The following is a 20,875-nucleotide window of genomic DNA, read 5'->3' on the forward strand; positions in this document are numbered from 1 at the left end:
TTACCAAAGAGGGAAATAAAGTCTGAAGACCCTTTTCCTCTTGGTTTTATCTATGGTAGCATGCTCTCTTCATCAAATTGTGCAGTGCTTGCGCCAAACATGCTCCTTACTCTTCACCTTGGGTTACAGCTGTCTTGCCCCCTGAGGAACACAGCTGATTATTCCATTGGCCTGCCTCACCTTAGGGGAAACTCAACAAAAGCAATTTAAAGTCTAGAAAGAGATTATTGCAGCTACCAGCATGCCTGCCTCAAGTCAGGCCTAGTATTCCTTGTTTAAAGGTAAAACTGGAGTGACCAGAGTCCCAACATGTCACTGGTGTGGGGTAAGTACAGGTGGAGGGTGAGGCTGGTGCCAGGTCTGTGCTGCTGGTCCATGACCAGCTCTCCACTTCTACTGCCTAGTCCAGCCTTTGTACACTCTCTCTGTCCTTGCTTATTTTTCATGTGTTTGCTTACAGATAGATCTGCTTTCACTATTAGAAAGATTTTTCTCATCAGAGTTGCATTTGCTTCTTGTGTCTATTTGTGCTGGAACAAAATTTTATCGCATTTGTTTTCTACTTTTTTTTCCTTTCCATTTACTGTGTATAACTTCATTTTGCAAATTGTGTCCGTGGCTACAATCTAAAGGAGGGTAGAAATCTTGTTTTCCCACTAACGTGCATTTGATTTTGCTCGCCTACAGCCCGAGGGACGAGGACCCCCGCCCGCGGCAGGAGCCCGTCCGCGCCGGGACGAGCTCGCTCTGCTGACGGAGCCGCCGGAGGGGTAGGCCGGGCCTCCCCGCCGCTGGGGGGGCCGCAGCCTCGGCTCGCCGCGCTCCCGCAGCCCCGGCGCGGGGCGGAAGCGAGCGGCGGCTCCTCCCCGCGGCGCCCGGGAGACCGGCGGCGGCGGGCGCGGCATGGCGGCGCTGCGGGCGGGCCCCGGCGGGGTGAGGGCGCGGCGGTGCTGGGGCGGCTCTGGCCGCGGCGGGGCTGCGGGGCGGCCTCTGGAGGGGGCTGGGCGGGGAACGGGTGGCGGGGCGGCAAAGTGGCCGTGGTGGCGGGGCTGCAGCCCGGTGCGCCCGGCTGTGAGCGCTGGCGGGAGCTCGGTCCGCCCTGAGCCCTGTTGAAGAGCTGTACCGGGGCTGTCGGCGGCAGCAGTGGCGGCGGGGAGAGGGAGCCGAAGCACGACGCGGGAGCTAGGCGCCCTGGCAGCGCGGCTCCTACACCCCCGCTCCGTGGGGGAGGCGGCGGTGCCCGCCCTGCTGCTGCCCGCGGGAGGTGGGAGCCGGCCGTAGGGTCGCACGTGCCTGCTCATCCTTTGCTAGGGGCGCAAGCAAGTATTTCCTTATTGTTTTCATACTTTCATCCATATATAGCTCTCAAAAAAAAAGTATGCAAAGCTTTAAATCTGTAGAGACTGGTAAAGTGTTTTTAAACCTTTCAGTTTGTGCGTAACTGCTGCCTTGGTACCACCTCGGAGGTCTGGTGGTGGCAGGTTAGCTCACCGTGCTCGGGGAGTAAATACATCTGCGTGCCGCTGTTTCATACGAGCCGCGCTGAGGAGTGAAGGCATTTTCTGCTCTGCATCCCTGAATGGACACCCAGGGGCTTGTGTAGTTTGTTTTTTTCCCCCAGTGAGAGTTCCCAGGTGTGTCCCACCGTCATGTGGCCTGGCTCATGTGCGCGAACATGGGGTTTCTCTGAGGCAGCGGCTACCTGGTTTGTGGCAGTCTCTTGGCTTCAGGGGCACTCAGCAGCTCTTGTGTCAGAAGTGAAATGTCCCTGGAACCCTGTGCCCAGACTCACCCTTTCTATGGAGTTTGGAGTGAGTTCCTTCAGACTCGGAGAAATTGGACACTAACAGTATTTGTATGGCAGAGTTGGGGACTTTCATACAGATGGGACAGATGGGTATTCACTGCTGCCTGCTTGCATGTGATTTCCTTTGTTGCAAGGGATAAACAATACAGAAATTAATTCGCTTTTCAGTTGTTTCATAGAAGGCAACAGAACAGAGAGGTACTACAGAATACAGATGTACTACTGCACAGGCAGTGAATGCTGTATAAAAGCTTTTTTTTTTTTATTTTAGGGTTTTTTTAGATTTTAGTTTTTTAAAATATCAACTATCCTAAATATTTAATAATTACTGCCACAGGAATGTAGGAAACAATAAAAGTAATGAGCTCTGACCTTTATAAATATTTTTTCTCCCTTCCGGTGCACCTGTATGGTGTGACCAGTCCTGACCAGTTTGCTGGATGCTGCACAGGGTGTGCTGTTCTCTACCTGTGTAAATGGCACTTGCTGTCAGTCTTCAGCATGGCCAAAATCTAGGTGAGAGATTTGAGGCCTAATCCTGCAAACCCTTCCTTGCACAAGGGGTCTCGTTTGTTGTGGGTAAGCCAAACTAAGTAAAACTTGCTCACTGGAGCCTGTACCACCATATGGAGTTATGGGTTTTTCAGTGCAAGTAACCTTTGCTGCCACGGAACAAACTGCCATTGTTTCAAACAGGAGTAGTACTGGGCCCTAACCCTGGGGCAGGAAGGTTCACATCCAGCTAATCCTGGCTGCTAGAAGCTTATTTTTAGTTCAGAATTAGCTGAGGTTCAGTGTGAGCAGCGTGAGGGAGTGGAGAACGGTTCACAGTGCCTCTTTCAAGGAACAGCTTCAAATTATATGGGAAAGAAACAAGTGGTAAGTTTGTGGATCCGTGAGTCTTACCAGTCTTACAGCCTTTTTTGTTTCTGATATCAACTGAATTTTTGGAGTATAGTTATTCCTGTATACTCTTTCCATATATTACGTAATACAAAATCTGAAAGTAAACTGCCTTCCTTTTTCTAGATGAGAGAAAGTGCAAAAGCTCAGTTTCAGATTGTTAACAGGAGATACTTATTTTTAGATTTTAGTTGTGTTTGACTTGCTGGTAAATACTTTCAAAATTATATGTTTTATCATATTTTAAAGTATTTTTCATAACTAAGCTTATTTCCTTTTGATTGCTTTTACTTAATATTGTTCTGAATTTACAAATTCATTAATGGAAAATACTCAGCTCATGCTATATACTGTGCAAGTATATTGAACGCATAAAGTATTGCAGTATTTTGGTATTTAAATAGAATGACTGATAAGCTTTCCAAGGAAAGCAGTACTTTGTATGAAAAGTGAAAATTATTCAAGTGAAGTTGAAATGCAAGCTGTGCCTCGCACACAGCTGTTAGGTACATGTCTCTAATGCAGTGCCCATCAGAACTCTGGCAAAAGCGTATTATTCCTGTGTGGTGCTGAGCACTTCTATGTAACATCTCCATCAGGGCTCTCTCGCTATTTAAGAGGCATTTGAAGCAAAACATACTTAGCGCGTTCTGACCATATCTGGAAATAGCTGTTTTCTGTGAAGTGGTTTAACAGGTGCTCAGAAGAGAGGTGGTTTCAGACTTACCAAAGTTGACTTTTGTCTCTGTCTTGTCTTCCAGTGCCCGCCTCGCGCCCTCCCTCCAGTGCCAAGGTAAGATCGGTTCATTCCAGGGAATTGATCATGCTTCTGTACTGCAGTGTTCTTAAAAGTAATGAATTAAGAGAAATTAGTTCAATAAATACCTGAGTAGTCATAACAGCTTTGAAAATATTTGCTTTTCTTGCTAATTTGTTGTCCCAGAACCCTTACAAGGAATGCAAAGCATTTTAAAGTTTTACAGAGGCCAAGAAATTTTACTACATTACCTGAGTTTTAATACTCTGAGAGATAAACCTTTTAAAAAGTTTCAGACAAATAGCTACTTCGGTTTATTAACATCTAGTTTAGTTTTATGGATGTCCCTCTTTTCAATCTCTTCTTCCTTCCCTCTTTGTTTTGTTTCCTGTTCTTCAGTGTATTTGATTCACAAATCCTTGAGAACAGGAATTTCTGAAGTTAGACTAGATATTCTTGAACAGGGGTATAGGTGTATACCAGTTTGACATAATACAGGGTGAAATTTGGGCTTTTTTTTCAGTGCCCTAGTCAGCAGGGTGGAATGAAAGGCAATTATATAGTTTTTATGACATGGTACTTAACTAATTCCTTCAAAGTACATAAAAGCAAACGTAACGTTCATGATTGATGACATAACGATAGTGTGTTTTTAGAAATGTATGCGCTCAGGTGTTTCATAACTTTTGTTGGTTTGTTACATATCAGGCAGTAAGACAAGTTTTAATTAGCCAGGTGATTAAAGCTTTTAATCTGATCCACAGCTAGCCAATCGAGAAACCATGCATAGTCACTAACAAAGTGTTGAGTCTTGACGATTGCTTCGTACCCTTAACCCTGTTGTACACAACTGCTCATAAAGAGAACTAGGAGTGGGAATAAGGAAATTAATCACAAAAGCAGCAGTGTGAATTTCACTGGTGTGAATTGTAATTGATTCAAAACTAACTTTCTTCTCATCTTTGTTCCTTTCACACTGCTCTTCGACACCTTTTCTCCTTAAATGTGAAGTGGAAACCAAGGTGAGTTATTCTGGCACTGAAGAGAATTATAAACATTGGTAGTTCCTTTTGGTATCACTTCATCCTCTCTTTAAAGATAGGGCCTAATGCTTTTCCTAATTGCAGGCTGATTATTTAGACTGCATGGATACCTGCGCTGCTATTGCTAGAAATGTCTGGGTATTTTTCTTTGTTCTCTTTACTGTTTGCTATTTCTGTATCAAATCAAGGTAACAGGAATGATGTCACTGTGCTCTAAACAAGAAGTTTATTTTTCAGAGCGTTATTCAGAGTATTTCAGTTTTTCACTTAACACACGTGCATGTGTGTATTTAGCCTCTGTTGCACTTAAGACAGATTTCCTATCCTGTTTTCCTGCCATCTTCTGTACTCCTCCTGCTTGTGTGAATTGGTGAATTGTCTTCTTATCTGTAAAAGGTGGAGGATGTCTTCACTTGTCAAAAGGAATCCCTTTCTTAACTAGCAATAGAGTGGCTGTTAAAAAAAGGAAATGGAGGTTTCTCCATGCTGTGCACCTATACTTCTGTTTTATGTTCTGCAGATGAAATTCCACTCGGTCGTCCCAAAAAAAAGAAGCCCAGAGGAAAGACTCCATTAGGTAAGGTCCTGCCAAGTCTGGAAACTCTGTAATCCTGGTTGAGACCTGCACTGTAGCCAAGCTCCTGACAGATACATGGTTTTCAGTCTTGTACTCTATTTTTTTGAATAATGTTCTCAGCTAATGTATTACAATTGATTTTGTATTGAACGACTGCAATGGTTTTCCCAAAGTGGTGTAATTTTAGAACAAGTAACTTGTTCCATCCTGTGCTCTTTCTCCCTAGATCCATTCTCAGTGCTGCTAATACAGCATGTCTTGATACTGAACATTGTTATGTTAAGTGTGTTAAGTGCCTGAATTTTCGAATGAACTAAGATAAAACTCATTTAACAAATTGGCTCAATTTCAGTCCTTGGCCAAATAAAGTCACAAGTTAATAATTCCATTACCATCGAAGAGTTAAGAGCCTAAAATATGACTAACACCAGAGCTTTGTGTTTTTACAAGAAGTGGATCTGCAGAACAAACATACCATTTTAAGCAAGATTACAAGTCTGATCTATTTTGATAAAGCAGAATGTGTTGATAGAATCTGGTGGATTTCTGTAAACCAATTGACTTGGGGCTGTATGATGCTTTGATGAGTAAACCTCCTTTATTTGCTTAAAAGAGTGTACAATTGAAGGCTCACTGAAAGACCTTTAAATGCAACAAGTAGAGCTGTTGCTAGCAGGGTTTCCCAAGGATCAGGTTTTGTTTACTATTGTTTTCAGTGAGCTGAATCATGGTGCAGAGTACACCTTGGCTTTGGCCATTACTTTGCTGGTTAAATTTGCATTTTAGCACAGAAAACCTTTCTAAAAGGTTGGAAAATCTGTACTTGAAGTGAAAACAAAGATAGATTCAGTTGTTATCATAAGAACTGCAGTACTTGAAAGAGCTATTAAAAGGCAGATGTGATGTAAAATGGAGAAGTAGCTTTGTCTTTCTGCTTCTAATCATGCAAATTGATGCTACTGCTGCTAGAATATTTGATGAATTCATTTTAACTTCTCATGGAAATGTAGTTCCTCCAAAGCATAGTAATTCATCTCTCAGACTGGAGTAAATATCCTTCAGTGTTGTTTTATTGTGCTCCTCCTTTATTCTTGTAGTGTTTGTTTGTTAAATTTCCCTTTGATACTACGCTATTTTGCCTTAGCACATATATGTGTGAATCAGCTTGTAACAAACTGTTAATTTTTCTTGTCCCTTGCATTATAATCTTTGCATGTAGAAAGGAAAAATTTATAGTTCTTTCCTGTGGTAGATTCCTTTCAGTCAGTCCTCTGTTGTATGCCCAAATGGGAATTGTGCTGCTTCTTGGATACTTAAAGTTCCTCCTGGACATGCAACTGTCAGGGTGAAAGGAGGGTTGTTAGTTATCACCTTGTATATTCTTACTTATCACATTTGTTTCCCAACTCTTACATTTTCTAGCCAATACATTTTCATCTCGGCTGTAAGCTGGGCAAAAACAGACTTTCTGCACAATGTAGCAAATGGCAGCTTTTTCTTGCCTGTTTCTCAGCGGCTCTGAATTAAGATTGCTGGATCTTTTCATCTGGTTTTCAGATGGCATCGTCCAAGCAGCTGTTCGTCGGCAGTCTGAAAGCAGTGAGCCCCTAAGTCCTGAACCTCATGATGTTCCTCCTCAGAGGAAACGCAAGAAGAAGAAAGTACCTACCGGTACGTGAAATAATTGTAGGTTTGGAAAGAGCACTGAATAAAACTTGGTAACACAGAAATATGATTGGCAAACTTGTATTTTGGCTTAAAACATTTCAAGTCATGTGCTTTTGTACTTAAAACAGCTAAAAGTAATCTCTGACTGAATGGTAGCTTAGAGTGTCAGTTTCTGATTTCAGATTCCATAGGGTACAAACACTCATGCAAATAATGGCAATACAGTTTTGGAAGTGATAAAATAGATCCTTTATATCATTCAAAGCTCGAAGAGCATCACTTTTTTGCCACTGTGTTTATATAATAACTATTTATGTATTTAAGTGAATGTATTTCCATTTTTTTTAAAGCTGTGAAACTTTCATGTGGTTTATTTTAAATCTTCAGATTCTGAGACCTCTTTTACCCAGCAAAATGTTGCATCCTTATTTCAGAATGGAAATGGCATGGATGTCCCTGAAGCTGAAGAAACAGTGATCCGGAAACAGAAAAAAAGAGCGAAGTGAGACAAAACTAGTATAGCTTATAATTTGGAATAACTGTGATAGTGAATGTGGCTGAGTAGCATTTTACATTGTCACATTACAAAGATATAAATTCTTGAAGCCCACGATTCAGCCTGTGCAATAAATAAATAAATGTGTGCAGTTCTTTCCAGGGTTGAGATCTAGGTTTGGTAACACAGAAATATGATTGGCAAACTTGTATTTTGGCTTAAAACATTTCAAGTCATGTGCTTTTGTACTTAAAACAGCTAAAAGTAATCTCTTGTTTGTTTTATGCATACCTGGATGCATTACAGTTCTGAATACATTTACATGAGCCTAATATTTCAGTCACACGCATGAGAAAATTAGAATGTGTAACTGCTTGCTTTCATTCTTACTATCTTTTTCTTAATTTTTTGAGAAACTTAACTGCTTTCTTATCCTTTTTATTTGCCTTTTCTCCAAGAACTATGCCTTTAAATCATTTTAGCCGCCTTTCTGCTAAAATCCACTTTCTTGGCCTTGTATTTAGTTTGTATATTTTTTTCTAATTGTTAATCTCTTGATATGTATTTTGTCCCACCTTATTGTTTTGACACAAGAAGGAATTTAAATAGAGAGGAAAATCAAGGATTAGCTTTATGATTTTAGTTAACTAACTCCATGAGAACTTTAGACCTTAAAATTATAAATGGAGGTAATATTATACAGGTCAGTAGCCTGATCGGTTCTTATCAGTCAAGTTAGACATGTTAAATGTTTATAGGAGCCTTCAGCTTTTACATTTACTTCCTGTTCTTTTTCTGCCCCATTGTACGTTCTGTGCTGATAGGAAACCTCGGCCAGCCGAAACGCACTGTTCCAATGAGCTGGAAGTGGAGGAGGAAGACATCATTGAAGATGAGCACAGAAAGAGCCCAGATCAGCAGCCTGTGTTTGCTGCTCCCATTGGAATTAGCCAGCCTGTTAGCAAAGTGTTTGTCGAAAAAAATCGTAAGTACATCTTGTGATTTAAGTAATTTAAGGGCATTCTTGCAACTAAAGGAAGCATTATTGTATTTAAAATCCAAATACTGCACTATTGGGAAGAATTAAAGAAAAAGAAGTTTTCCAGCACAAAAATTATTTGGAAATAAATACACACGATAATTTTTCAACAGTGAACATTAGTGTTGCCGTGCTGGCATTTTTGGTTGAATTTTTTAATTCTGTGGTGTGGATGAAAAAGGCTGTTTGATAGTACCCAACTGAGCTTATTTGACCTAATACTGTCACAGTACTTTGAGAAGAACGTATTATTTACTATATTGCAAAAAATCTTTCAAGTGGAAGTTATTTGGGTTGGTGTGTTGTGTTTTTTTTTTGTACCAGGGAACACTGAGTAATTACCCAAAGTGCTTTGCACATTCTTAAATCCATAGCCTGACCCACCAGGGTGCATCACACTGACAGAGGCATCCTGATATGAATGTAACCTGACAAAGGGCAGGAAGTGGGTACAAAAATTTTCTGATGGAACTTTTGGCGCCTACAGTTTTTTAACACTAATAAGTATTGATGTAGAAATTATGATGGAAGGTAACAGTACGCTCTAAAACTAATTTCCTCATCCTTTCAGGGCGTTTTCAGGCAGCTGACCGTGCAGAATTGATTAAAACCACTGAAAATATCAATGTACTTATGGATGTGAAGGCTTCATGGACTACCAGAGATGTCGCCCTCTCAGTGCACCGAAGTTTCAGGTGAAAGATAAACGTTTTAATGTAAATAAGCAGAAATCACGGTTGTTTTTTTCTTCTCCCTGAAAGTTAGCACCTTTTCTCTATCGTTGTGATGTATCTTTATTTCTTTTGGATATTTCTAATAAATAGTGGTTTGGGATGCAGTAAGTACAAAGCTTCTCCGTCCTCTAGCTTTTGGTATTTGTTGTCAAGAATATCTGTTTCTAGTCTAGACATCACATGTGAAATACAATTTATAAAAAGAATAACTAAGGAAATCATACTGCAAAGACTTGACAAAATCTAAATAGCAAGAGATTGATCTGATAACAAAAATACTAGAGACGTACAGAAAAACTGTGTTACAAAATGAGATTTGCCCATCAGCTATAATATGACCAGAATGAAAATACCTGAATTCAGATAATCCTCAAAGAAAAATCCTGGTTGGTGAAAAAGAGGGAGGAGTGAAATTGGACTGGGGCATAAGCTTGCACACAATAGCAAAAAATTATTATTTTTTTTTTTAATATGTGGTCGTGTTGTGATACAGAATGGGAAGATGACAGCCATTTTCTTCTCTGCTGTATTTTATCTGGAAGCCTGCGCTTCCTTCTCAGCTTTTTCTTAGCAAGGAAGATAATGAAAAGACTGAGTCGAGGACAAGTTTAAGAGCATTGTGTAAGTGTAAGGGGCACTGCTCTTGGGAAGCTACAGGCAAAATGGGAGACTGCGGCTAGTGAAAGTATTTGATTCTGGTAGCACTAATGAAGTGAAGTAGGGATAGGATCAGGCAAAACATCTCGGTTTTCTTTGTTGAGTGCTCAGGTACTGGTGCGATCTGTCAAGGGAGGAAGCAGAAGTCCCGCTGCTTAGAATTTTTAAAACCAGATCACAAAAAGCACTCAGAAATAATCTGTGAAAGGCTGGGATCCTGTCACGGCAGCAGGGTTGAACAGATGGATTCATAGCCTTTTTCTATCTGTAGTTCTTCGCTAATTCAAGATTTTTAAACTTGTCTAATGTTCTTTTCTCCATTCAGGGTGATTGGACTTTTTACCCATGGCTTCCTTGCTGGGTATGCTGTATGGAACATCATTGTTATCTACATTTTGGCAGGAAATCAACTTTCCACGGTTTCTAACCTGCTCCAGCAGTATAAGACACTAGCATACCCAGCTCAAAGTTTGTTCTATCTGTTGCTGTCTATCAGTACAGTCTCAGCTTTTGACAGGTAAAATATGTTTGTATTTGAAAGGTGTACATAATTTGTGTGTAATATGTTCTTTTCTCCTTCCTCTGGCACATTTTGATCTGCTGTTGATGTTTTAATGAGATATACTTAAGAGAATGATTTTAGACACGGCTTTATACAGATAAAGGGTGTACTTGTGGTGCATTCAGACCTTTGTTACTCATTTCTGTCCATTGCCTGCACCCTTGCTGCACTGTGCTGGTGCTGTTTGTGCGATCATGAGGTGCACCAGATGGGAGAGCAGACCTTTTTTTTGGCAGGGAGAGGGGTGGAGAACAACTAATGTTTCTATCAGGTTACTTTTCATGTGAATCAGTTCCCCAGTCAGGTTTGCAACATGGCTGTGTAAACAGTTTTCCTGTTAGCTGGGGTTTCTGTATTACAGCTTGAGAGTGGGAATGAACAGAAAGAGGAGCAAAAAAGACCATAAATAGAGCTGATTCATAGATGTTTCTTTTAGGAACAGGTAGTTTCCACAGCAGCATGGTAAGCCAGGGGAGAAGTCCTGTACTGTGGAAGAAATTGTGACTTTTTTTCATTGAGTGGTGGCAGGGAGAAGGCCCAAGTTATTCTTAATTGCTCCCGTACTAGTGTAAGCAATGTGAGCAGTTATATTAGCATAACTCGGTTGGTGGTGTGGACACTGAAATGAATGGTAAGGATTAGAGAGGGCAAAGATCTCTCCACATTCTCCCCGTTCCAGAAAGGTCTGCAGTCTGAAAGCTACAAACCTCATGGAACATCCTCCTTAATTTGAATCTTTCTTGGATTTGGCATAATGAGGATCATTGCCTGTGTGTGGAATATAGTTTTGTATTAAGGCACTGTAACAGAGGCAGAAAAAAGTGTCTTGCAAAAAGTAAAAGAACAATAGAATACTGTTAGAGGAACAATATTATTATCTTATTGGGCTGTGTTAATGACTCTTGTTTTTGTAATCAGGATTGATTTGGCGAAAGCATCAGTTGCACTGAGGGGCTTTCTTACCCTAGACCCAGCAGCAGTAGCCTCTTTCTGTAAGTATTCTGAAGCAGATAGGAAGTTGTCCAGAAAAGACAGTAAATGGAGAAATCCTACATACTGTTTTCAGTGAAATCTTCTTCCCTGGTTATTTTCTGCTTTAGAATAAGAGACTTGCTAAGTAGTTGAAATAGCATTCAAAGGCTATAAACACTTTGCTACGTATTTTTTAAAGCATTTGCAATAATAGCATTAGTGGGTTTATTAGTGAGATAGTTCTTTTCCCACTTCTGAATACAGAACACAGACCTAGCAAAAACCAGATTCATAAGATGCCACCTTTGATGAGCTGATCAATTGCAAAAGTGCAGAAACCAGATTTTGATGGGTCAGAGGAATGTTGAAGAAGAGAGAATGAATTAAAGGAGACTATCATTGGAGGCAGTGGAGCGAAAGGAAAGAAAAAGTAGTGATAATTACCATGTCATGATGAGACAGCATTTTGGGGGTTTATATCTGACACTACTAATTCCATTTCTTCCAGTGTACTTTGCTGCTCTTATCTTATCCTTAAGCCAGCAGATGACATGTGATAGAATTAATCTCTACACACCACGTTCGGAAAATGGCAGCATCTGGTAGGAAACTTAAGAAATCACTTCTGTAAATTATAACATAGCTCACTTAGGAACCTTAGTCAGACTGGTGGATTGAAAAGGTTATATTTAAGAAAGTATTAATGAAGGATTTCATTACTAAACCTGCCGTTGTTTGAGCTTGTCGTGAATCTTTGACAATTTCACTGAAAAATGAGAACTCAAGGATGGGTTCAGTCTCGTTTGGTCATGGTATTACGAAGAAGTGGTATGTCTGCCACAGGATGCAAGGGCTTAGCAGACACAGCTCCATTAAATATGAAGCATTGTTTTATGCTAGGAGATCCCATCCAAAACTGTTATTTTCTGAAATAGATATTTAATGGACTTAAACTCCAGTAGCAAGAGTTTTTAAAATAGACCAGGAGAGGTAGAACAAAAGCATTTACATGAAAATTTGCTGGTTTGGGCGGTTAGATTTTTTTCTTTTTTTTTTAGGGCTTCTGTAAATGTTTGTTGTTTATTAAAAAGCCTAGATTCTAGTAACAAAACCGCAACCTGCTGATGTTATGACAGTAAGAAAAGTGTCAGCTAACTTAAATGATAACCTTCTTAAAGCCCTATCTGATCCACCCCACAGCATCTGTACACAAGTCCTTGCACTGGCTTCCAGACAGGCTTTACTGACTCGCTGTTCGCTTGCCTTGCTGCCTCATGAGGAAGTGCTTAAAAATAAGATTGAATGATGACATTGTGCGGTGTCCTTCACCACAGTAAAATTTGACCATGCATTTTGATTTTTATTTTCTGCCTCTTAGCCAAGAAAAGGAATTTGCTGTTGAAATCTACAAGTGGATATTCTCTATGAGATAATGGAGTTTCTTAGCTCAGTCACTGTCTTTGGTAGTCATTCTCTTTACCAGACCTTTGCAATGCAAGACCATCAGGATGGTACAAGTAGTTCTGTTTTCACATCTGGTTTAGCAAGCTTGTTTTTATGATACTCCGTTGAAATTATTATTGTAACCTGTATGTACCAGTGAACCCCTGACTTGATTGGTTGATGTGCTTTTCCCAGGACGGCAGGTACAGAGGAAGAAATTGTTCAGCCATGGATTGTGGTGAATCTGGTAGTATCTATTCTAGTTGGGGCAAGTTGGATCTTCTTGTCTTACCGACCAGAGCTAGACCACAGTGAAGGTAGGAAACATTAATAGCCAAAATGTTTGTTCAGGCTTTTATCTGCTGTGCTCTGCATTCGGTATTCAAGACTAGTCCTGAGAAATTTTGTGGGTGAGGAAAAACAAGCATCTCCTAGCAACTTTCCAAAGCAAGTGCTTCTTAGGATGCTGGTGTCTTGTAAAGAAAAAACAGTAATTTAAAAATGAAAGAAAAGCCTTGTTTGTCTCAGCTGAAGCAACGTGAATTTTGAAACATGAGAGCACATGTGTCTTGTCTTCATTGAAGGCAAAAATAATTTTTACTTTAACAGCATTTTGAATGTTTGAAATGTATTTATTCTGTTTGTGTTTTAGAAAATTCCATAATGTTATTAATGTTCCTTTTGCAAATGCTGAATGTGTTTCGAGTTCAGTATTATTTTCAATAGAACGCTGCAATAGTTTTGGGAACTCCCGCGCTTTGAAAAGTCAGATTTCAGAACAGGACTTCAAATGAGGACTGCTTGTGTTGGTCTAGACTGGAGGAGGGGGCAAGCAAGTCATCCCCTTTTCTTAGAAGAAGCTTTACTAGAGACTAGGCCTTCTTCTTTTTCTTGTTCCAACTGGGATCCAAAAGGTGTACCATAACTCAGCTTTCCTATCAAGTGCATGCAGCCTGTGATTTGAAGCTATGCTGTACATAAAAACCAAAAGTTTCAACTTACCAGACAACAGGTATCCAAAGAGCATCATGAGTTGAAGCACAGATTTGGGAGGCTGAAGATTCAACATGCTTCTTCAGATTACTTTAGAATTTTAATGTACAGATTACTATATTTCAGCTAGCCCCAGTTACTCTGCTTATTTCTAGTAACTCAGTGAGTTAAAAAAAATCCTAGGTGGCAGCTTTTACAATCTTTGAAAGTAAAATTTATAATAGATGTTTAAATTGCAATTAAAAGCCATTTTTTAAATAATAAAGACTTATTCAAGGAAGCCAGTGGCAGGATTTAACTCACGTTTTTATGAGCTTTTTTGATATTTACATGTGCCTACTAAGATTAGAAAACCTGCTTCAGAAATTTCAAGAGAGAAATTCTGTTAGGACTTATCCCAAATTGTAGAGAAAGTTTAGTCTGCTAAGGATGAGGTAGCAAAAACATGAGAATCTCAAACTTGAGTGGATAAACCACATTGTTGCATGTACAGATTGTGTAACTTCACCATGTTGACCAGTTGTTGGCAAACACAGCCTGGTCTATATGCTGAATGTGCTGTTAGCAAGATCAAAAGTACACCTATGCTGAGGGTGCAGTATAGATATGTAAGGGAACCCAGAGCTCCACAAGGGCTACCTCATCAGCTGCTCAGCATGCCTAGCCAAATTTCTCTGCAAGGAGCTCTTCACTGCTGATCTTAGGCTGTCTCCTGTGCCTGAGCTGCCGTGGTGACAGCTAGCTGTGAGCAATATCATTCATGATTCTTTCTATCCCAGGTTCTAGTGTCGCTAACTTACGCTGTGATACATTTTGCGGATATATCCATAAATGAATGGGTCTCTCAACAGAAATCTTCCTTCTTAAGTCTGACATTCTCAAAACTTTAACAATCCCTCAATCTACTTTCAGATCTATACTATTTCAGCGTCCAGGTTGAATGCAGGATGATATTGCATATGATCAGCTGCTAATAACATTGCTAATTGTATTAATTTTGGGGGGGCAACAATCGTTTTCTCAAAACAGTGGTGGTCCTTGACATTGCTAAGTTGTTGATACTCTGATTGGGAAGAAAAGCAGGAGGCTTGGGGAAATGCCAGAGCGCTTTTCAGGAATAATGAAATCATATTCAGGTGAAACTTTTAAAAAGAAAAGATAATTCTTTTCTTTCTCTTTTAGAACTGATGTTTCATGCTGAAATCGAGGAATTTCCCCAGGGAGATATCATACCCAGAGTCCAGCCATAGTGTGGAACAAGCATCTGCAAATATTGTAGCTGTGACTGATGGCTCAACATGTTGTGTATTATAGCCATGTATTATAGCTTTCTTAAAGAAAAAAATGTATTTTTTTATATTGTATATATTTGATTTTGATCTTTTTATGTATGCTACAATTTCCAAATGTGATTGAAAACTTTTATACCTTTGCTTTTTATTTTACAAAGTAGATTAGTGCATAAAGTCAAGGTGGTTTTGTAAACATTGCTACCTATATAGCCAAAGAAACCAGATGGATGCAGAAGATCAGGTATTCAGTGCTTTTTTGACTGCTGTACAACAACCTGCTTTTGTTATTGATGCTGATAGCAGTTGGCTTACCTGGTTTGGCTAAATACTCTCTAGAGATTAAAACTAATCTTATGAAGAAAGTAGGAAGACTATAACAAAACAGAGTTAGGAAACATAAAAATGACAAAGTTAGCAAGCATTAAATAATCTGGGTTTAGTTGTCATAAAAAGTATTTGCTAGAATAAGGAATTGGATTGGCAGGGATTTTGTTTGATAATTCCTTAAAAGAGAACACTTTATTTTTCTTCACCTTCGTTTAGTTCTCTTGACAAAGATCTTGATGATAACAAGTTCTTTCAAGTTGATGTAGACACAAGAAACAGAAGTTTAAATGTTGGAACAGTTTGGTCAGCTAATGAATACCTAAATACATCTTTTAATCAAGCAGGGTGTTTTTGGGTTGCCAACAGGACATATGTACATCCTGTAATTTCTTGACAGTCAGGATGCATAACTATTACAAAGCCATTCACAGGAATAGTGTTCTGATTTCTCCTTATCTTGTATGGCAAGAGCAATAGTGTTATTCACTGCTCTTTCTAAAGAAACTTGGATTTCACAGATGGTAAAAATGTTTCTATTTCTACCTATTTTGATGAAGAATGATTTTGCCCAAAAGGATGTTTGTTTTTTTGTGTTAGGATGGTATAGGAAACTTCTTCCTAACATTACAAGAAAATGCTTACTAAAGCAAAACAAAAACTCTATAGCAACCCACCTTCTATGTAGTGATGTGTAGTAATAGTGGCAGTTGGTGGTTTTTGATGATGAAAGCCAACATTCTTTTTCTTTTATATTAAAGTGGCAAAATGAAAGCATTGCAGATGTGAATAAATACAGATGTCTTGCAGGATGAAACAGTCTCCTTAGCAGTCATAGGCAAGAGCTAGTTTGAAATCCATTTATCAAGGAAGTATCACCTAGAGCCCCAAAACTATTTGTGTATGTTATTTAGTATGTATTGATTTTGCATTGTTTTATTTAATGTGTGTATCTAAGTGTGGTTGTAAAGGTAGTGCAGTTGTCAAAGTTCCCTGGAGAATTACTGTACTTTCTAGCAGTGAAGGTAAGACTTGGAGGGGGATGTTAAAGAGCCAGTAACTTTCTATGCTGTTACCTGAGTTGCTTTAGAACAAGGATGGGAACATGAATAACTAGGGCCGCTGCTGCCCTGTTGAGGACTTGAGTTCAATTGTGCTCATCCAGCAAATTTAAGTAATTCAAAAATTCAGTGTTCATGACGTTTTTTAAATGCTGTGGTAATCTTAGGGAAAAAGAAAAAAAAAAAGAGTTCTACCAGAATTAAAAGACTTTCCACAGCTGTTGGTTGTGTTCTGGAGCTTTCACTTTGTTATGGGAAGGAGCAGTTAAGCTTTTTTGTAAATTGTTACGGTTCTTGTGTATGTTTTTTTGCAAAACTGTAGAGCTAAATTATGGCTGGCACTCCATTGTACATTAAAATGGAGAGATTCAGGGTGCCGCTCCCCTTCAGCGTTACACTGGAGGTTCTTGTCATGATTTGGCTGTAGGAGATGGGGGATGAGACACTACGTAGTGTTCCCATGCAAGTTGCCACCACACTTTCTCCAGATGTGGTGTGTTTGACTTACAGAATTGTTGAGCTCCTGAAGATGAGATTAATAATGGCTTCTCTTTGCTGTTTGAAATTTCTGTTATCTTGGCATGGTAAGAATATAATTTTGCCCATCAAGTATGGAGCTCAGGCACAATGGTGCTAAGGCATCAAATCGGTACAGGAAAAACTTGAATAACATCATTGCTTGATTGCTGGTATTATTACTAGGAATTGGCCTTCCAAGTATCCCTTGGACAGTGTGATGCTAGCCAAGAGCCAGATTCGTTCTCGTTGTGAAATACAGTAGTTTGTTTAGATGGTTGAGCAGGGATTAAGTTAATGAACTTAATGGGACCAATATTTCAAACCAGGCTTGCCTTTCCAGTTTCTATTTTTGGGAGGGTCTAAGTACATGCATACTCGAACTAATGAGGTTTGAGGTTTGCCATTTAAAACCACACTTAAAAAACAATTTGATGGCTAATTATCTATTTTACAAAGTACTTTTCATTCCATTAAGCCTCACAGTGGAATATGAGTAGAACTGAGCTTTTTTGTTTGGTTACTTGGAAAGTTTTAGAACGAGTTTACAAAATAGATGTTTAATTACAGAACATGCAATATCTATAGAAGCCTTAACTGAAATGCCTTTGTGCGTTTCCGTACTATTGTTTTTAATGCAGTATTTTTGTGTTAATGAAAAAATTACAAAGATGTTAGTGCCAATTTCTTGGTTTTACATATATGAAACAATTAAACATCTGTTCTAAACTAGTTAGAAATGATTGTACTACTTCGTCCTGTTTCCAAATGATTATTCTGTTTATTATGTATAATATACAAGCTCTGAACAGGTGACTATGGGAAAACATTTTTGCTTTATTTGTGGTAGTGTTGTAAATAATGGCTTTGCTTTCTCTCCACCAGATTCCTGCTGCTGTACTGGTATTTTGCGCAATTAGAAATGGTACTGTAAACTCCTGAAACCTAGCAAGTAAAGTGTATTTAATCAGTTAATGGGGTTTGTTTAGCCTAAAAAGAAGAATATTAATTGGGGAATCTGATTGCTGCCTTTTAACCACTTAATGGGTGGTTACAAAGAGGAGAGTCGGACTCTTTTCAAGTTGCACAGTGAAGGGGGGAGCAGAAACAGTTGGCAGGCAGCATCAGGAAAACTCCTGTTAGCTGCCACAGGAGTTTTGACAGAATTTGGGATATGGGGGCCCAGAGTGGGTGTGGGAGCTCCATCCCTGTAGCTGCTCCGGCCTTGGGTGGACAGAGCCCTGTGCAGCCTGAGCAAGGTTTGGACCAGATGGGCCTCCAGAGTCCCTTCTAAGCTAAATTGTTCTTATTTTGCTTCTTAAAAGGCAGTCATTTAAAATTTGGTTAAATTCCAGTTGTTTCTTCTTTTAAATGTTACTCTCTCAGCTTGGCTTTCTCAATGTGAAGCCAGGTGGCATTAATTTGAAAAGTGAGTGTCTTTTAGAGTTATTTTGGTATTGCTGAGGTAAACTTCAGGAGATTTATGGTCAGGTCAGAACTATTCACTTGCATATTTGCAGCAGAATTAATTGAAATGACTGAAGGCTTTAGGAGAATAGAGTAAATCATCAGGTATGTATTTATTGCTAAGCCTTACCTTTCTCTTCCTTTTTCCTCCTAGTGGTGTGGAAGATACTGTTGTATTTCTCAGTGCAGCTGTGCTTGAAATTGGTCTGTAAATCCACAGACGCTTGGAGAAAGTCTCTTTTTTCCCTGGGTGTTACTAATGTTGTGGCCCCCACCCCGCACGGCGCTGCGCTCTCTCTTCACAGAGGGCAGGGAGGAGAGCTCCCAGCTGGGCCAGGCGCGTTGCCCTGCCGCACGAAACCTGCCTGTTGCTGCTTCTCGGACAGGGGCTTTTGGGGATGTTTTTTCCCTGACCCCCCCTGTCGGGGACAAGTTGTGTGTCGTGGTCCTCTTCCCGGTCCACTTATTTACCGATCAAGCCTGACCATTTCATATCCCCGCTCCACCTCAGTCCGCACCGTTGCCCGCCGCCCGCTCGCGCCGCGCCGGCAGGAGGCGCCCCGCGCCGGCAGGAGGCGCCCCGCGCGCGGAGCGCGTAACGGCCGCTGGGGGGCGGTGGCGGGGCCGCCATGTCAGAATCGGCGGGAAGGAGGCGGCGGGGCCGCTCGCCCCCCCCCGGCCTCCGGTGCTGGCCGCCCTTTCCCTCCTGCGCGCCGGGGAGCCGTCGCTGCAGTCCCTCGGCCTCCAAGCAGGAGGAGGCCGAGCAGAAGGCGGCACGCTGGCCTTCGAGGTGCGGGCGGAGCCGCGGGAGAGGAGGACCCTGGCGATGGGCGGGCTGGGCCCGTCAGCCCCCACGGCCACAACGGGATGGGAGAAAAGGATGCTTTGCTCTGCCCCCCTGTGGCGGGGCACGGTCTTTCTCTCCACTTCCTGGGTGTCATTGCCGGCCGGTGCCTGTGGAAGGGAAGCAAGGAGGGAAGCCTGCCTGCTTAATAGACTAGTTTCCATCTCTGCCTCATCTGGGGATGAAAAGACTTATTTCTTAATGGGAACAGAGCTGGATTCCTCTGCCTCTTCATCCCCCTTTATTTGCTAGTGGCAGCCAATGCATAGCTATGCATAGCTGTAATCAAAACAGGAAGCCCAGTCAAAAAGAAAAAATTCCCGGATGTTCCTACACACAAACAAAACTATTTGCTTTAATTCTGTATTCTAAATTTATGTAATCTTTAATTCAAACTTAGAAAATGTTAGAGTCCTCCCTAGCCAAGACAGTTTACTGTACTGATTTCCTGTACTGTATTCAATAAAATGGAAGACAGCATGGCTTTTCAGATTGATACAGGCAGGCCTCAGACAGATAATGATACAGAGACAAGAAAAAAAAGCAAGATCTTGTGGATAAATTTCCACACCCACTGATAGATGTAGTAGTTAACCTACACAGTGAAAAACAAACAGTTTAATGTACTTTGGGGGAAAAAACCCAAAAACTCCACCCAAAAAAAAAAAACCAAACCAAAACCCACAAACAAACAAACAAAAAGCCCCAAAACAACGAACCACTTTTGAAAAAAGAAAAGGCAAAAAAAGAAATAGCACAGTCAAGAAAAGATTTTGGAATTGTTAAAACAAGTCTGATGATAAAAGAGCAAGAAGAAATATCTAAAACAGTAAATTCTTCCATTTTAGATACTCGAGATGCTATTATTCAAGCAGAATACCGTTGTAGGCCATGGCTTTCCTTTCCAGCAAATTGCCCAAAATGTGTCTTTTTACAAGCCGAGCATGAGGAAAAAGAAAGTCGTCAAGAAATCCTGGCTGGAAGTCAAAAGACAAGTGATGTAGTAAGGCTTCTGAGAAACGTGCCATGTCGTATCACCAACATCTGGGTCAAATATTAACAAGTACACAATTTAAGAACGAAAAACAAACTACTTTGAGGAAATCTAGTGATGATGTGAAGAAAAAACATGGAAAGTATTCTGAACGAGCTCTTTTAAAATTACATGCTGTGGGGTCCAAGGATTCAAAATCATGTGTGTTCTCCCGTAATAAGGAAAACTTCATGCAGAAAGTGGAGCAGGAAAAAGAGCACAACAGCAAGCCAAATAAATCATTCAATAAGTGTGATGGTTCTATCAGCTACTGCAGAACAACAGCTACCTCAAACCATGAAAGCATTTAAAGAAAACTCATCTACAGGTGGCTTTCCAGATTTCACACGGGCAAAAGGAAATCTGCCTGCAAGAATATTTTTCTTTTAATTGACCACATCAAAGGTATGAGAACTAGAAAGATAATTGATATCAGAATGTAGAAGAAACAAACTTTTTTACTAAACTGTAGTATATAAAGTCAGCATTGATACTCTTGATCCATATGTCATGTGGAGTAAATTTTGACAAAACAGAGGAAAACCTATGCATCCTGCCAGCAGTCCATCTGTTCCTTGCTTTCTGCCTCCAGTATTCTTATTATGCATATCAGGAAATTCCACTAGCAAAGATGAACTTGTCTGAAGACATGCCTAAGGTTTTTGGACCATGTCACTTGAATTGTGA

The 20,875-nt window shown here is 40.4% G+C and overlaps 1 protein-coding gene across 6 annotated transcripts; it reads left to right on the forward strand.

Moving 5' to 3' along the window:
• Positions 1–867: 867 nt before the first annotated feature.
• TMEM237 (transmembrane protein 237) lies at positions 868–15,076 on the forward strand. 6 transcript variants are annotated; one of them, XM_075153540.1, is made up of 14 exons: positions 1,019–2,323; positions 2,504–2,686; positions 3,472–3,503; positions 4,479–4,489; positions 5,031–5,087; positions 6,645–6,758; positions 7,143–7,257; positions 8,076–8,236; positions 8,862–8,985; positions 10,007–10,198; positions 11,162–11,235; positions 11,724–11,817; positions 12,854–12,975; positions 14,834–15,076. In XM_075153540.1, exons 2-14 carry the CDS (start codon positions 2,669–2,671, stop codon positions 14,899–14,901), a joined length of 1,182 nt encoding a protein of 393 aa, XP_075009641.1. In that variant the 5' UTR covers positions 1,019–2,323; positions 2,504–2,668; the 3' UTR covers positions 14,902–15,076. The 6 variants fall into 6 exon arrangements, with proteins under 6 accessions (XP_075009640.1, XP_075009644.1, XP_075009643.1 ...); XM_075153541.1 differs by having other exon boundaries at positions 1,770–1,849; positions 2,230–2,686; XM_075153539.1 differs by lacking the exons at positions 1,019–2,323; positions 2,504–2,686 and adding an exon at positions 868–933.
• The last annotated feature ends 5,799 nt before the right edge of the window (positions 15,077–20,875 follow it).

This window comes from Calonectris borealis, chromosome 6 (genome assembly GCF_964195595.1).
Source record: "Calonectris borealis chromosome 6, bCalBor7.hap1.2, whole genome shotgun sequence".
In the NCBI taxonomy this organism is placed as follows: Eukaryota; Metazoa; Chordata; class Aves; order Procellariiformes; family Procellariidae; genus Calonectris; species Calonectris borealis.

Excerpts from the sequence above, each read along its gene's own strand:
- TMEM237 (XM_075153537.1), top strand. The coding sequence starts at position 1,763 with ATGTCCCTGGAACCCTGTGCCCAGACTCACCCTTTCTATGGAGTTTGG. Across the intron at positions 1,850-3,471 it reads GGAGAAATTGGACACTAACA|TGCCCGCCTCGCGCCCTCCC; the intron begins GTATTTGTATGG and ends CTTGTCTTCCAG. Across the intron at positions 6,759-7,142 it reads GAAGAAGAAAGTACCTACCG|ATTCTGAGACCTCTTTTACC; the intron begins GTACGTGAAATA and ends TTAAATCTTCAG.